At 56.5% G+C, this 17,658-nt stretch overlaps 1 protein-coding gene across 1 annotated transcript in view; it reads left to right on the top strand.

Moving 5' to 3' along the window:
• RAB20 (RAB20, member RAS oncogene family) overlaps nt 1-8,719 on the top strand; it is a 30,050-nt gene extending 21,331 nt beyond the window's left edge. Inside the window, exon 2 of the mRNA XM_059041938.2 lies at nt 8,091-8,719. Within this exon, the coding sequence (XP_058897921.1) occupies nt 8,091-8,626 (536 nt within the window). The 3' untranslated portion in view covers nt 8,627-8,719. The remainder of the gene's footprint in view (nt 1-8,090) is intronic.
• Nucleotides 8,720-17,658: the final 8,939 nt, after the last annotated feature.

The raw sequence follows: 17,658 nt of genomic DNA, 5'->3' as shown, positions 1-17,658 counted from the left end.
GGTGCCTGTGAACGGGGAGGCCGTCGCCCGGTTCACACCTTCCCGGGCTAAGAGTTTCCTGGACTGTGGTAGCAAAGCTCCACAGGCTGGGTGGCTTAAAGCAACAGAAATGCCTCGTCCCCTAGGTCTGGAGGCTGGAAGTCTGAAATCACGGTGGGGGCAGGGCCGTGCTCTGTCGGAAAGCTTATCCCCGCCCCCCCCCCACCCCCCCAGCTTCTGGTGGTTTCTGGGGATAGTCTTCACATCATTATTCCTCTTCACGTGTTTGTGTGTCTCTCCTCTTCTTATCGGGACACTGTTTGTACTGGATTAGGTTCCAGCCTAATGACCTCCTCTTAACCTGATTACACCTGTAACTACTATTTCCAGATAAGGCTCCATTCACAGGCTCTGGGGATGAGGCTCCGCATGTATCTTTTGGGACCATGACTCCGCCCACTGCAGACGGATAGGAGACTTTAGAAATTACCTCTTTTAGGGACACATAGTTTTTTGAGGCAGGAGCCTGCTGTGTCCCCCTTTGCTGGCAAAGCAGTAAAGCTATCCTTAAAAAAAAAAAAAAAGAAATTACCTCTTTTATAGGAGACAAAACAAGAATAAACGATAGAGAAAGAGGGAGGAGATCATTTTAAACCCAAGAAAAAATCGACGTGAAATTCCTCCTTCCATTCTCCACCTTCCCATTCTGTGCCGGCCCCGCACCCAATAAAACGTGTCCCTCGGTGTCTGTTTTGGAAATCACGTTTCCTCTGTTTACTGTTTAGCCGTTGAGAACCTGGCAGGAGAGGGTTTGGGCTGTTGGTGAGTTCACGCTCCATTTGGAAGCCAGCTGGGACGTGGCAGCACGGGTGCGGCAGGAGGTTTCTCCGTTTTGATGGTCTGACTTAGGAAGAGAACCTGCCGGGCTAGTGAGGAGGGCAGACAAGGCAGTCGTAATGAGGACGTGACCAGTTCGGGTGAGAGTGATACTTGCAGTTGCTGCAGAGCCCTTTCAGGCCGCTTCCCCCGCCTATGGACCCAGCGGCCGGGCCGGCTGGGGGGCGTGGCCTCTGGCTGACAGCGGTGCCGGGTGCCCGAGGGGTGCATGCGGCGGGGTTGGGGCGCGGACCCTGCTGGGAGGCCCTGAGGAATGCCCGCTGCCCGCAGGGTACAGTGGGGCGGTCTCTTTTTACGGCGGGAATTGGGCCCCCGTGGAGACACCTGGAGACGGAGGGGAGACGGGCTGCTGAGACAGTCCCACCTGCTGGAGGGTCTGGCCGTTGCCGGCAGGCACATTCCCAGGGGGACACCTTTCAGGGAAACAAGTGTGTCAGTGAGGCTTCTCCAGAGACACAGAGCCGAGAGGATGTGGATATATATCTATATGTGTATCTCCATTTATATACACTATCTATATGCTATATAGGTATACACTAGATACATATACTATATACATATCTAATATATATAGACTAGATACAGATACTATATATATATAGATATACACTAGATACATATACTATATACATATCTAATATATATAGACTAGATACAGATACTATATATATATACACTAGATACATATACTATATATATACTGTATACGTATACTATATATATACTATATACATACTATACATGTATACAATATATATAGACTAGATATATATACTATATATATACTGTATAATATACTATATATATACGATATACATACTATACACGTATATAATATATATAGACTAGATACATATACTATATATATATATATATACACTAGATACATATACTATATACATACTGTATACATATACTATATACATACTATATACATATATTATATATAGACTAGATATATATACGATATATATATATACACTAGATACATATTATATATACTATATACATACTATACACGTATATAATATATATATAGACTAGATACATATACTATATATATACACTAGATACATATACAATATATATGCAGTGTATATGTATGCTATATATATACTATATACGTATATAATATATACAGACTAGATACATATGCTATAGATATACACTAGATACAGTATATATACACTATATACATATACTATATATATACTATATACATATATAATATATGCAGACTAGATACATATGCTATATATATATATATATATATATATATATATATACACTGTATGTATCCATATATATGTATATGTATATATATATAGAAAGAGAGACGGACAGACAGACTGACACGGAGAGACAGGGAGATCGATTTAGACTGGGGGAGGGAGAGAGGAACTGGCTCCAGGAGTGTGGGGCTGGCGGGTCTGAAATCTGCAGGGTGGGCTGGCAGGCAGGAGACCCCAGGAGGAGTTGCTGTTGCATCTTGAGTCCAAAACCTGTAGGGCAGCAAGGCTGGAAACTCAGGCACAGTATTTTATAACTCTGGGGGCAGAATTCCTTCATCTCCAGGAAGTCTCAGTCTTCGCTCTTAAAGCCCTTCAACTGATTGGACGAGGCCCACCGACATTATGGCGGGTGATCTGCTTTGCTAAGTCAGTGTTTGCCGATGTTAATCACACTTAAAAAAATACCTTCCTGGCAACATCTAGACTTGCATCGGACCACAGAGCTGGGCACCACGGCCTGGCCACGCTGACGCATAAAATTAAGCATCGCGCACGGCGCGACGGTCAGTGGTGGATCACCCCCTCATTTCCTGGAGCCTCTGCGTGGAGGGTGGGTTCTCAGATGAAGTGTCCACGCCCTGTTGCCCGCTCAGTTTGCACACACAGGTGGAGGCAGCTGTGCCCAGCGGTGGCTCCACACAGCCAACCCCTTTTATCACCCTGGGAAGACACGTGGACCCGTCTTCTGACTGCATGAAAAGAGCTCTAAGCATCTGTTCTTTGCGAACGTTCCTGGGGGGCAGCTGTTTCCACGGCTTTTCTCTCACCAGGTTCACTATCATTGTAGAGACACATACACGCAGGTGGAATGTTCCAGATCTTCCCTGTGACTGTAGTCAAAATGCGTCGCACTGAACACAAGAGAACTAAAGTCGTCCTTCAGGTAGTATTATTTATAATTCTGCGGGTGGAACTTGGAAGCTTTAGAAAAGGATTTTATTTCATGTTTTAAGCATCTCTCAGAAGGGGAGGGCGTCACATCTCTGAGGTCGCCCTGCAGTTTCTATTTGCTCCCCTCTCTGTCTGTGGATCTGGGTTTTTTTTGTTGTTGTTGTTGTTGTACGTGGGCCTCTCACTGCTGTGGCCTCTCCAGTTGCGGAGCACATGCTCCGGACGCGCAGGCTCAGCGGCCACAGCTCACGGGCCCAGCCGCTCTGCGGCACGTGGGATCCTCCCGGACCGGGGCTCGAACCCGCGTCCCCTGCATCGGCAGGCGGATTCTCAACCACTGCGCCACCAGGGAAGCCCTGGATCTGGGTTTTTTATCTTCATGTTGCCACGTTGATATTTCTGTGGGCGTTTTTAGAGTTCCTCTTTCTTTCACTGTCTGCACTTACATTTCCTGGTGGGCCTCACTCTTCAGCTGGCCTGGAATAGGGTGGTTCTGATTCTCTCCCTGAAGGACCTCCTCTTACCTCCCCACTTCCGCTCGGCGGCTGCACATCACGTTCTCCGGGGGGACCGTTAAAGGGATTGGACACCCACACCCCTGCCCCGCCAGATCCTCGATCCTGTGCTCTGGGGTAGGGGGTCCGAGCGTCACTGTGTTTTAAAAGCCGCCCCTCCCCTGTTTAAAATGTGCGGCCAGTGTTGTAACATGGTTTCTGGTGACTGTACCACCCACTGGGTTATGTAAAGCTATTTGCGGCAAAAGGACGCGACGCTCGGGGTGAAATGCTGGTCGTCGTCTGGCCAGAGGATGCTGGAGCGTCACAGCGTCAAATTGCGGTCAGGTGCTTCATCTCCATTGTCCAGCAGCAGGTTGGGCTGATTGTGGCCACCGACCCCTGTCCTCCTGCCCCCGGGCTGGTTTTCAGTTCCCGTCACACAGTGGGTGGCAGCCACATGACAGAGTGTCCCCGAGAAATGGGGAGAAGGTCGTCCTCGGAAAGCAAGCCTCATACAGATACGGACGGTGTAGGAGTTTGGTCAACAGAAAAGGTGACCAGCGGGCCCCAGGGGACAGGAAATGTGCTGGTGAAGAGCTCAGACGGGGGCGTCCCTGGGATCGGGGAGCCGACCCTGAGGTTTGGGGGGGATCTGAGTCTCGGTTTTCATTAACCGGCGGCACTCGCGGAGGGCTCCCCACGAGCCAGGCACAGTTCCAGCCCATTGAAGGAATTAATTCCATTTTCACAAGCCCCTTTGGGTGGGTACCGTCCACATTTTGGCGATGAGAAACCGAGGCCCAGGGCGTTAAGGACCTGCCCGCAGCGCACACGGAGAGGGTTAATGCAGACAGTCCATCGGGGAGTCGGGCTCTTTGTAGGCGGTTAGACCTCAGGCGGCCTGGCCCCCGGGACCGTGTCCTGGCTCTGGGCAGCTCCACCTTCCTGCTTCTGTGGGCCACATCCTGTGCTTCCTGTGCCTTGGTTTCTCCCTCTGTGAAACGTGGGCAGGGGAAGGCGCCCTTAGTGTGGTCCCAGGGGAGACCGCTCGAGTTTGCCGAACGCCGAGGGCTTGTTACCTGTTACCACGCCGAGCCAGCTTTCTTCCGGTCGTGAGTCCAGTTTTTCCTGTACCTGGGCCGGGAAGGGACGATGGAGAGTAATCTCTCATCCCCTGTAGTAGACCACCCCACCGGTATCCTGGGTTCCCAGAGAATGGAATCCGCTCTCTGGGGGAATGGACAGTGCACTTCTTGATCTGTGATTCTGAAGACCTGACCTGGGGCTCCGGCAAACCTGTTAGGTCCCCCCCCTGCCGGGACCCCGTCCACTGTGGCCAGCTGGCCTCCCTCTCCAGCTGCTCTGGACCCACCCATCCACGTCCAGCCAGTTTTGCTGCAGATCAGGAGTTCGTCCTAGGATATGTCTGATCGGATGCTGGTGGCATTGTTAACAGATTCTGTGTTTCTCCTTAGCCACCAGGATAACTCACGTCCACCTCTGAACTCTGTTGGCGACACCAAGCTTAACATGTCATTTCTTGTTTGCCAATTTTATTTTATTGTGGTAAGAACACTTACGCTACCCTCTTACATGTGGTTAAGTGCACGTTACGCTGTGGCTGATCACAGCTACCGGGGTTGCATTTGCACAGATCGTCTCTAGAAGTTTTGCATCGTGTGCTGGTGAAACTCTATGCCCGTGGGTAAGCGACTCCCCATTTCCCCTCCCCACAGACCCTGGCAACCGCCATTCTGCTGTTCAGTTCCATGAATCTGACTATTTCAAATGCTTCCTAGAAGTGGAGTCGTGCAGTATTTGTCCTGAGACTGACTTGTTAGCACCTCCAAGTTCCTTGCAGCTTTACTCACAGTAGCCATGAATGGAAGCAACTTACGTGTCCTTTGACAGATGAATAGACGAGAAAATGTGGTATATGCATACAATGGAATATTATTCAGCTTGAAAAGTGGAAGGAAATCCTGTAATATGCAACAACGAGGGTACACCTACGTGACACAGTCCCTCCTTGATGTGCGTCCCAGACAGGCCAGGGCTCCTGGGCAGTCCCGCGTGCAGCCGTCCTGCAGCCGTCCTGCAGCCCTGCTGTCCGCCCACGGCCAGGGAGCCCAGGCCGCTTCCTGGAGGTGAAGGAGGCCGGGCCCCTCTCTCCGACCCCTGTCTCCGACGCCATGGCAGGCTGTACGGCAGGGGCCACGTACACCAAGCCTGGCAGCCTGACCCTCAGCTGCGCTGGCTAAGCTTGAAACAACCTGTGATTTTTCTTATTGCCCCCTCAGGGCGGCTGCACGCTTAGCCCGGTGCCCTGGCACCCCCAGAATTGGACCACGGAGTAAAGGAAACTGCCAGAATGGGTATTTCAGGCTCTAGGCCACGTTCGTTTACAAAGGGGCAGAGCCAGCACAGGTGGCAGAGCCCAGGGTTGGCGCCAAAGGAGGAGATCCAGGATGGAGTCAGGTTTGCCCTTCTCTGTTCCACACCCAGGTCCAGGGGGTTTCCTGTCTGCCCATGGAGGTGTGAACCCAGATGGCAGGAGGTGTGATTGATCCCGGGGCCTGGGACGGCTTCAGGAGGGGCCCCATTTCGCATTTATGAACTTCCCTCCATGGAGTCAGTGAACCATCTTCCCATCGTGAACGAGGAAGAAGGGAACCCAAGGGGGCCACTGGGGAAAACCTGGGAACAAACGTGGTCACACTTGGCCTCCGGAGACCCCAAGGTGAGGGGCGCTGGCCTTGTCGCTTACTGTGATCTGGGCCTTTTACAGACAGGGCTTCTGATGATTTGATATGAAGGAATAAAGGTATATTCAAGTGTGATGAAATTTCAGTTCTTTGGGGGTTTGACCCGTCGAGGTGTTCCCTCCCTCCCTCGGTCCCCCTCCCCCTCTTCCCCTCCCCCCTACCTCTCCCCCTCTTCCCCTCTCCCCTTCCCCTCCCCCTCTTCCCCTCCCCCTCTTCCCCTGGGTCTGCACTTCAGAGTAAAGGTGGGAGTTGAGGTGGGTGCAGAGTGTAAATTCAGCTTCTGACATGACTGAGGCTCCTACCACCTAGCAAATGAGACCAAATTGTCACGAAACAAACCAAGAAATCTTACATGAGAGAAAAACTGTGTTGTCTTTTTTTTAAAAAAAAAAACAAATGGAGGGGATGATTTGTGGCTTCCCTTACTCAGCGCGTTTAGTGGCACCGAGCGCGGGGCCGGGGGGCGGGGGGCGAGTAAAGCCCCAGGTCCTGTCCTGCCTGGTGCAGACAGGTGTCTGTTAGCTGCATGACCGAGACCTGCACTTGGGGTTGCTGAGCGTCTGCGTCCGGGCTCCAAGGGGCGAGGGACAGGCCAGGACAGGAGGGGGACCCGCAAGGGGGCCAGGGACCCCCTGGGAGGTCACAGTGGGCAGAAGCCCTGGGAGGTGCCCACCGTCTCCCCGGAGGACCAGAGAGGAGGAGGTCGACCCAAGGGAGATTGATGCTGTGTTCTCGCTGTGACGTGTCCAACTTAGAAAGCACCCATTTCCCCTTAAAACGGAAAAGGCAAGGAAGGCCTCGGCCCCGCTGTGTGAGGTGTCCGTTTGCAGACGCCCTGCCCAGGCTCTGAGGCGGGGAGCAGCCCTGGGCCGGGCTCAGGGCCGTGTCCAGCCGTCCGGATCCCTCTTGAACCTTCTCCAGGGCATTGCTCTCTGTCCCCTTTGGGGCTGTCACCCGGGGCCTGTGCAGCCCTGACTGGTGCCCACGGGCAGGGGAGGGAGGGAGGAAGAGGGGGGAGGGGGTCTGAGGGGCCCAGGGCCATCTGCATCCGCTGTCACTTCCCCACTCTGGGCAGGTAGGGGCCCAGGCTTCAGGGGTGGGGCCAGCCCTCGGTGGCGGGATGTCCGTAGCTGCTTCGCCGTGCGGCGTGCAGGGCGCTACCCACCTTGGCTGGAGAGTGGAGTCGCTGTGTCTTCCCTCAAAGAGAGGGCATTGCCTTAGTGTGCGTGTTCTCTGTTCCGACACACCCGCTTCTGAGTCCTTCTCCAGGAGCTCCGCAGCCTGGGGGTGGGAACGTGGCCTTGCAGGTGGGGCGGGGCCCTGGGCTCGGGGAGCTCTGCTCCCGCCGGGAACGCAGACCCGCTCGGTGACACGTCAGCACGACCGCCACGCTGGGAGGTGGCACAGGGCGTGTCACGGAGGAGCAAGGCCCTTGGCGGGAGCGTCGCGCGTAAACGTCCCCGTGTGAGACGCAGACACAGGAGGAGCCGCAGCACCGCCCGTTAGGAGCAAAGCAGGGCCCGGCTGTCGCCCTCGCTCTCGCGGGTTCACCGCGGTGGGCGGACCGGGCTGTGTAGGACCTGCTGGCCGTGGGGACTGGCCGTCACCCCGTCTTTCTGCACAGCAGGGGCTCCATCCCGTTCGGCTCCGGCCACACCTACGTTTGGGGTCACGATTCCGTGGTCCCTCCCGGGGGTCCCTGGCGGCCTAGTCGGGGGGCACTTCCAGAGAGGAGCGGTAACTGTCTCTTTCTCCCCCCTCGCCCCCAGGGCGCGAGCAGTTCCATGGCCTGGGCTCCATGTACTGCCGGGGGGCGGCTGCCGTCATCCTCACCTACGACGTGAACCAGGCCCAGAGCCTGCTGGAGCTGGAGGACAGGTTCCTGGGCCTGACGGACACGGCCAGCGCCGACTGCCTCTTCGCCGTCGTGGGAAACAAGGTGGACCTGAGCGAGGAGGGGCCCGGAGAGGGCGGCCAGGAGGGAGGGCACGGCCCCGGGCCGGCTGGCGGCGGCGGCTGTGCGGCCCCGAGGCTGCCGAAGCAGGTGCAGCCGGAGGACGCGGCGGCCTTTTACAAAAAGATCCTCAAGTACAAGATGCTGGACGAGAAGGACGTGCCGGCCGCGGAGCAGATGTGCTTCGAGACCAGCGCCAAGACCGGGCACAACGTAGATCTGCTGTTTGAAACCCTGTTCGACATGGTGGTGCCCGCGATCCTGCGGCAGAGGGCCCGCGGGCCGCCGCAGACCGTGGACATCGCCAGCTCCAGGCCTCCCGCACGGACCAGATCTGGGTGCTGCGCCTGACGCGCCCAGGCCCGGGCCCCGGGGTGCACGGACGGTCAGAGGAGCCGGTCGGGGGTCACTTTGCAGAACTGCACTCGGAGGAGGAGACCGGGCGGAAATGCCAGCCGGTAGCGAAGGTCCCCGTGACTGGTCCCCCACGTCCGTCGCCGCCCTGGGAGGTGGGGAGTGGACGGACCGTCCAGAGGAGCCCCGTGCGGAGCCGGGCTCCCGGAGACCGCCGCCCCCTGGCTGCCCCGTCCTCACGCCTGGCCTCTGACAGAGGGTGTTCGGCTGTCTCGGCACCCGCGTGACTTTCAGACGTTTCTGCTCGCTGTGATTTATCTTTGGTCCTGCCACTCGGTACTCGTACCCTGATGCATCGTAGTGATTCTCGATAAGTGTTAATTTATACAAAATCAGGAATCAGTGTCTTTATATCGGTTGCAGCACTGTGAGCCACACGCATTATTAAAAAGGATTTTGAGAAGGACTTTGATTTAGACTTTATTTGTGCTCCCAGGGGCTCCTTGCTGGGGGCGCTCGAGTGATGGCTGTGAGCGTAAGGCACGTCTCTCCAGCTTTAAAAGCTGCGTCGAGTCCTACAAATTCCAGGTGTTTAGATTGGCCCGTCTGCCCAGTTGTCTTGCAGACACGAGTTCCAATAATAGAAGCAAAACTAAAAGCTCTGTCTCTGTTGACCACTGTGTGGGTCGCCCGGGCAGTTGCCGAATAGGGAACCTCTTTTCCGGGGGTGGGGTGTGGCTTTGTTCTTAGGAGATGCCAAGACGGGGAAGCCATGAGACAACAGTTTTGTTTTCTTAGAAATGTAATGGAAAACAAGTAGGTCAGGCTTGGGGTTCTCTGTTGGGAAAGGGGTGTCTCAGCCTCTGCTCGGCAGCTGCAAGGAAACACCGCAGGCCGTTATTTCTCAGTCCAGGGGGCTGGAAGCTAGGTTGAGGCTCCAGCCGACTCAGTTTCTGGTGAGGGCACTCTCCTGGCTTGTAGATGGCCACCTTTCTGCACGTGTCCTCACGTACTGGAGGGAGAGAGAGCTCTGGTGACTCTTTCCTTACAAGGGCGCTAATCCCGTCATGGGGGCCCCACCCTCAAGGCTTCATCCAAACCTGATTACCTCCCAAAGGCCCCACCTCCAGACACCATCCCATCTGGGGGTTAGGACTTCAACACATGGAAGTTGGGAGACACAAGCATTCAGTCCTTGACAGGAAACGAAGTGGGGCAGAGGCTGGTGAACGATGTTTCACGAGCAGCAGTGTCTGCGGGGAGGTGTTCAGTGTTTCTGCGGAGAGCGCGTGATCTCTGACTCTGCGGCCTCTAGCCCTGCCTCTGCTCCCGGGTGGCACACGTCCTCCGGGTAAGCAAACGAGCCCCATCTGTGTGATGGAAACACCGGCAGAGCCCCCTGTGTGTGACTGGGGAGGCCTCGATTGAGATGCCCTGTTACTGAAGCAGATCTCGAGGTCTAAAACTTCCATTTTGCAACCGTAGCCCGTTCAAAAGTGAAAACGAGTCGGTCTGATTACTTTTCATTGACGTGGCTTAGTTTCCCACTCAGTGGGTGGAAGTTGTATTTATTTTTCCGCAAAGTGTGTCTTTGCTAGCGAGACGTCTGGGAGACCTAGGAAATTATTTGTCTTGGTACTGGAAGGCAGGGGTGGCTGAGTTCCCTCAGCCCTTTGCTCCTCAGTAGTCTGGCTCTCTTGCCCATCTGCTCTGAGCACCCCCAGCTCGTGCCCTCGAATGACCCCGTGTTTGGAGGACGGCCCAGGATGGCACCTTCTCCATCAACAACACGTAGGCATTGCACCCTCATTGCTGCCCTAAAAAATAGGCTTCACTCTGGGCTCTGTCCCAAGTGGACTTTGGGTGCCAGCCTGGGCTCTCACCAGGGAGACTGCTCCTGGGCTCTGAGCCTGCTCACGGGTTTCCAGCCGTGGCCGCCCGTGGGCCCAGTTCCCGACCAGGGAACCAGGTCAGTTCCGGGGAAGCTTCAGCTGCTTTAGTGAGCTAGCCAGTGGAGAAGGAGGGGATCCTCTGCTGGATGCGGGTTCGAGCTGGGACCTCAAACATTCCTTCTCTCCCTTTGTTCAAATGCAGCTGCTCTGTGGCTGGGAGGCCACGGACAGCTGTGGGTCAAAACCCGCTGAGCCTGGCCCAGGAGCCATCGCTGCAGACTTTCACCCGAGTGTCCTCAGAAACCTTCCTCTCAACAGCAGCTCCCGGCCGGGCATTTCCTGGTGGCCTCGAGGTGTCCTGCGTGGGAAGTTTTGAGGGGGGTTATGTTGTAATCTGGGTGCTGGAAACCACGGTTCCCCGTTTTCACAGGCCGCCGGGCTGGTGTCTTAAGAGAACCGCTTTGTCATTTCTGAACCCGACCTCCTGGTTGAATCAGCACCGCCTGCTGTGCCGGCAACCCTCTCCCGCAGACGTCCGGCAGCTTCGTCTCCAGCGAGGTCTCCCTCTGGCCGAGGTGAGCCGGGGCTCAGAGCCCGGTTGCTGTGGGCAGTGGATCGGAGATGGTTTTGTCCTCCCGAGGGAAGGGGACGGAGCCGACTCGTGTCTCACCTCCGAGCTCTGCACCCGCGCTGCGCCTGCGGAGCACCTGCGCCGATGACCGCGGCCCACCTGAGGGGCGTGAGCCCTGGGCGCTTGCTCTTGTGTCCAAGAGCGAGAGGCGGGCTGGTGTCTGCAGGACTTTGGAAGGTTTTGAGGCAGCACAGCTCCCGCTATGGCTGATGGGACCGGGGGTTGTTCTTGCCTTTGTGTAATGAGGCCGGGCCGGCCCTCCTCCGCACCCCACCCGCCTGCCCTCATTATGTCACACCCCTTCCCCGTTCCCTTAGCGCTTGGCCCCATCTTTGCCACTTCTCGAAGCGGGACCCTTTGGCCTGCGCTGTCAGAGCGGGGCAGAGTTGCTGGGTCTGCAGTGTAGACCCTGCACACGGAGCGCCTGCTCTGGATGCTGAGAAAGGCCGACCTTCCCTCCCCTCCCGTGCGTTGACCTTGAGCTCGCTGCCCCTCCCCCAGCAGGAGGGGCTGGAAGGCAGCTGGTTTGGGGGTGCCAAAGACCCAGAGCCTGGGCGAGGAGAGGTGCATCTAGAGCTAGAGTCCCCGGTGGGTGGAGAGGCAGACCCGCCGAGGTCTTGTCCCGGCCTTCCAGGGCTGGGCAGCCCGGAGCCAACGTCCTTCCTGTGTTCGGCTTGGCTGTTCCGCTGGAAGAGTCCTGAGGCCTCGAGGGAGTCTCCGGGCTGCTCATCTCACGGGCCCAGGGCTGCTGGCCTCGGTCGCAGGGACGAGAGCCGGGCGGGTCCCCGGGCCCCCGCCCACCCTCCTCCCTTGGCTTCACCCATCCGTTCCTCCAGGAGGTACGCGGACCCCCAACAGGATCCTCCTAATCCACGTGCAAGAATTCCTTCCCAGGAGCCCTGCGGGTAACAGCGCCTCTTTCTAGGTGCGGAGTAAGGGCCAGGGCAGCTCCAGGAGAGAGGGGGGGTCTGCCTGTCAGAGGAGCTGGACCCTGACCTCCAGATCGTCAAACGGCCTCTGCGGAATTGGCTGCAGTTTTATGGCTGTTTTACGCCATCGAATGGCGCACAGGCTCCAGGTCGGCCTCCCTCTAGGGCCCTTCGCTCCTGCACTTGGCCGTGGAAGGAGGCAGGGCCCCGGTTGGCCAGCCCTGCGCGCGGCACGGCCCCCGGCAGTCGGCATGCGGGTGGGGAGGGTGTCGGAGGCCCCCGGCGTATGCCTCCCCCGCAGTCACTGGGCCCCGGCGTGGAGCTGGGGCTCCATCGACGGCAGCGACTCGGGGAGGGCGCTCCGTGTCTGGCGTCTTGGGCTGGAGTGCCTGCTGGCTGGCCTGGCCGTGTCGTTTCATCCACTTGACTCACCCCCCATCGGTGGAACCTCCTTAGCGGTAAAATGGAGTGAGCACCCCTGCCTCCCAGCGGGCGGCAGGCGGGGGACAGCCCGGGAGAGCCCTGAGCGCAGTGGGGACAAGTGCCCGTCCCCCAGGGTGTGGCCGTCAGATAGCTCGACTGGGGGAGCTGGCTGGAAAGACATTCTTTCCCTTTTTCAGTAACGTCAAAAGAAAGCTGGATTCACCAGAGAACACATTTGCTTTGTGAAGCTCTGACTTTGTACCTTGAAAAAAATTTGTTTTCAGGGCTTGTGAATGATGTTTGACTGGGAAGTTCAGGAACTGGGAAAGGTGCTTTCTCTCCCGAGGAATGTGTGCGCACGTGCACGGGTGTGGGTGTACGTGTGCACGTGAGCGCGCGTATGTGCACGTACGATGCGCGTGCATGCGCGTGCGCGACGAGTGTGCACGGGTGTATGTGTACGTGTGCGTGTGAGAGCACGTACGTTCAGGGTGACGTGTGTGCGCGGGTATGCATGTGCGTGAGTGCGTGTATGTGCACGTGTGATGCCCGTGCACTGGTGTATGTGTACGTGTGCGTGTGAGTGCTTGCGTGTGCGGCGCGTGTGCACGGGGGCATGCACACGCACAACACCAGCGCGTGTGCCTTTGGTAAAACATCCACCAACAGTGGAAGCTCATGCTGGGCACAGGTGGGGCCCAAGAGCTGCGCCCCCTGGCACCCGGCGGTCTCAGCCCTGGTGACCACGCCACCCGGAAGCCGCTGGACGCCCGCGATGGCTGTCCCTCCCTGACGGGGTGCCCGGAGGGTGGTCCTTCTCAGGGGTTCAGGGTGGCCGGTCTGCGGGCACAAGTCCACACTCTGTTTGGGGCAGAGATGCGGCTGGGCACCCGGCGGGTTTGGAGCCTGGTGGGAGGGGAGCAGGCCAGTGGCCCATGTGAGGAGCGGGCACTCCAAGGAGGGTGCAGGGAGAAGTGGGCTCAGTAACCTGCTATGGGAGACAGGACGGGGGAAGATCCCGCAGGTGAGGAGGGGTCTCAGGTGGGTGGGGAGATGCTCCCAGCTTCTTCCTGACGTTGCACTGGATGTGGACTTGGCTCTCAGATACGCCCATCTCCACCAGCTCCTAAAACGTCCACTGTCCTTTCTTTTCCTCCTGCTTTACATTATTATTAACTGAGGTCCATGCTTATTTAGATCCCCTTAATTTCACCTAATGTCTTTTCTCTGTTCAGGGTCCCATCTGGACACCACATGACATTTAGTGGTCACATCTCCTTAGGGTCCCCATGGCTCTAACATCCTCTCAGACCACCTGGTTTTGGTGCCCTTGATGGCCTTGAGGGGTACGGACAGGTGTTCTGGGATTTGTCTGGGATTTGATGGGATCTGTCCGGCGTGTTTCTCCTGAGGCGGCTGGGGTGGAGGTTTGGGAGGAAGAGCGCAGAGGCAAGTGCCCTCCTCACGTCGTGCTAAGGGGGCCCCGCTGTTACCGTGACTCATCACTGATCACGTGGCCCAGGTGTGGGGGTCACGGTCCCCGTGGCCCAGGTGCCCCCCGCTCCTCGCACACTCTGCTCTCTGGGAGGACGTCGCCGGCACAGCACACACGCCCCTCCTTTATGGTAGAATAACTACCCGCTTTAACTGGGTGCTTTTACCAGGATTTGTCTCTTCTCCCCCATTCATTTAGTGATTCCATCGCGATATCGGTGTGGACTCACGGACATTTATTTGATCCTTTGGGTTTTAATTCAGGATGGCTTCCTTCTTGATCACGTTATCGCAGCTTTCGTGGACAGGAAGCTGTGTCTGTTGGCTGCTGTGTCCCTTTGACCCGTTCCCATCTCTGGGGTTTATTTATTTTTAAAAATTTATTTATTTATTTACTATTTATTTTTGGCTGCGTTGGGTCTTCGTTGCTGCGCACGGGCTTTCTCTAGTTGCGGCGAGCGGGGGCTACTCTCCTTTGCGGCATGTGGGCTTCTCGTTGCGGTGGCTTCTCTTGTTGTGGAGCACGGGCTCTAGGCGTGCGGGCCTCAGTAGTTGTGGCTCATGGATTCTAGGTCGCAGGCTCAGTAGTTGTGGCTCACGGGCTTAGCCGCTCCGCGGCACGTGGGATCTTCCCGGACCGGGGCTCGAACCCGTGTCCCCTGCATTGGCAGGCGGGTTCTCAACCACTGCGCCACCAGGGAAGCCCCTGGGGTTTATTTTTGAGTACTTTCTTACTTTCTGGCACCACCTGTGTTCCAGGCTCATCTTGTGTGTTTCCTGCACTCGTCCTAGAATCAGCCATTGCTCCAAGGAGCCCTGGGACCTTTCACTGGGGAAAGTGTCTGAAGCCTAGATCTGGGCTGGGTGTGCTTGTTACCAGGGGGGCTGGGGGTGTTTCTTTAGAGCCGTCCAGCTGAGAGCAAGGAAGTACATGTGTAGATACTGACGCTCACGTCCAGCACAGGTCTGTGCTCAGTCAAACCTGGTCTGGCCGACCTCTCACTCTGATGCATCGTCTCCCCGCTTCTCAGCTGTAACCCCCATCTCAGGCGGTGGGAAACGCGCTCCCCGCGCCCCCATCCATTCCCTAATTGTTCAGCTGCGGCAGACGATGTGGGTCGAGGCTGCATCGGGGGGAGCACAGCCCTGGGGGGGGGGCCTTGGCCTCTGGCTTCAGGCCTCCCTCGTTTCCAAAGTTACACCCGTGTCAGCATTCTCCCCCCTCCCCGCCCAGTTAGTCCCTAACACCTGCTGTTTCTCTTTTTTAAAAAAAATAAGTGATGTATGAGATCGCTTATTTGCGGAATCTAAAAAGAAATGACACAAATGAACGTCTTTACAAAACAGAAACATACAGAGTTAGAGAACGAACTTAAGGGTGGGGGGCAGGGATAGGGGGTTCGGGACGGACACGTACACACGGCTACATATAAAACAGACAAGCAGCAAGGACCTACTGTATCACGCAGGGAGCTCTGCTCAATAATCTCTCACCACCTAAATGGGAAAAGCATCTGAAAAGGAATAGATACACGTATACGTAGAACTGAATCACTGCTGTGCACCTGAAACCGTCACAACACATGGTTAATCCACTCTACTCCACTATAAAACAAAAAGGGAAAACAAAATCACTTCCTCCAAGAGGAATGCTTTGGTTCCGATATCTCTGCTCCGTTTCCCTCCTGTACCCCTAATTTTTCCTTTTATAACATTCATGGAGCTTTACGTTCGTTACTTTTTGTATTGCCTGTATCCCCCAGGAAACGACAGTTTCTACAGGCAGGCACTAAGTGTGTCTTGTTCAGTGTGGTATTCTCACCCCCCAGGACGGCTGATGTGTGCCTTCAACACATATGTTCTTGAAAAAAATACTTGTCAAAGGAATAAATGAACATGCCGCATTTATAAATATATATAAACAAAGAGCGATGGCCTCTTTCTGGGAACGGCAGCCTGGAGGGAGGGCCACGGCCAGGTGTGATCTGAGCCCGGGTGTCCCTCGGGCAGATGGACGCCTCTGCGCTCATGTCACCCTCCTCAGTGGCTCGCGGGTGCCTGTGGCACTTGCTGAGTGCGCCGACCGGGCCACGCGCCACGTAGCTCTCGAGTGGCAGGGTTGCCGTTTCCCGTATTGATACCCTGCAAACCGTTCACCTGGGTTTGTCCTGCCGCCTCACGGTCCTCCCGGGGCTCAATATCACCCCTTCTGTGCGTGTCAGGAATTTACCCTCAGAAGGGTTCTACCTCGCCCCTGCACAGCCTATGTTGGAGACCTCTTGTCAGTGGGAACATCTTTAAAACCCTCCAGTGGCCGGGAGTCTCCAACGCCATCTGCTTGAGGCTGGGACGCGACGCCAAACTCGCGCCACGGTGTGCACACGCCACAGCCCTCCTGGGGCCCTTCCACACGCGGGAACGCATTTCGTCCCCAGGACGCCGCCGTGGCGAGCACGGGCTTCGGTTCAGCTCCCCTGGCGGCCCCCGGGGGCAGAGCTGCCCCGGGGGCCGCCCGACTCGCGCTTCTCAGGCAGCGGGAAGCTGGCGCGATACCCCAGGACTTTCTCCGTCTTTCCTGGCGCCCCTCCGACCAGCCAGGAGGCTTCCAGAGGCATCTCCTCTGGTTTAACGTGGGGCCTGGCACGGTCTGTGCGAGGGGCGAGGAAAGCCACCTTATGAAGCAGTCGCGAGACAGCGAGTCTAACCTCAGGGCACCCACTCTCTGGAAGGTGCGGGGACAGCATCAGCCACTCACGTACACTTAGCTTCCGGGCTGGCGGTTACTCTCGGCCCTGAGAAACTAGACCAGAAAAGTCTCACGCAACATGCGAGGGTCTGCGAAGGGCAGAGTTTGAAGTTTCAAGGTTCAGAACGTTGGCTGTTTGATCCTGACTACGAATCTTCACCTGCTATCCTCGCACAGGATCTGAGCTTCGTTGCACAAACAGGTGTTGCGGTTATGGATTATTTGTGTTTGGTTTACATTTTACGGCCGACATTTTTGAATCCAGTTACGTATCGAGATCTTGATCTTGGTCTTCTCGCCTTATGTATTTTAGGTGTGAGGTTCAGCGTTTAATGCTGGGCACCTACCTCTGATGTGCGAACCTCACAGAGGCATCGAAGCTACACCATATGAAATCGTGCGTCTGAAACTTTTGAAAATTACAAGACACTCTACAAGTTAGAGTCTTTAAAGCAGCTGTTCCATCACCTCCCTGTGCTGGGCACCTTTCAGGCCCTGGCCTCAGCCTCTAGGCTCACCTTGTCCACTGCAGCGCTGCAGCTGTTGCTACGGAAACCAGATGTCCCCAGGTGTAGCCTACAGCGCCTTGCGTCAGCTTCACCTGGTTCTCTGATCCCTCCAGCTGGGCTGCTAGGAGGCCACTCAGCCCCGGGCACGTGAGGCAGCCTGACCCCTGGGGGCCGGAGCTGGAGGCTGAGGGTGTGCCTTTCCCACGCCTGGGGGGGACCATCTGAGTGGCCCCTGTGGCCCCCTCGGTGGGTCCCCGCAGGATTGAGCCCCGAGCCCTCCACGGTGGCAGCCCCCTTGGTGAGGCGCCCTGCTTCCTGGGTCGCTCTGCTCAGGCCCCGTTCCACTGCCCGGGGTCACACGTCCTCACTCAGCCCTCCGGAGCAGAGTCCTTGTCCCGGGCGGCC

This window comes from Kogia breviceps, chromosome 16 (genome assembly GCF_026419965.1).
Source record: "Kogia breviceps isolate mKogBre1 chromosome 16, mKogBre1 haplotype 1, whole genome shotgun sequence".
Lineage (NCBI taxonomy): Eukaryota > Metazoa > Chordata > Mammalia > Artiodactyla > Physeteridae > Kogia > Kogia breviceps.
This window is presented reverse-complemented; position numbering and strand designations above follow the sequence as displayed.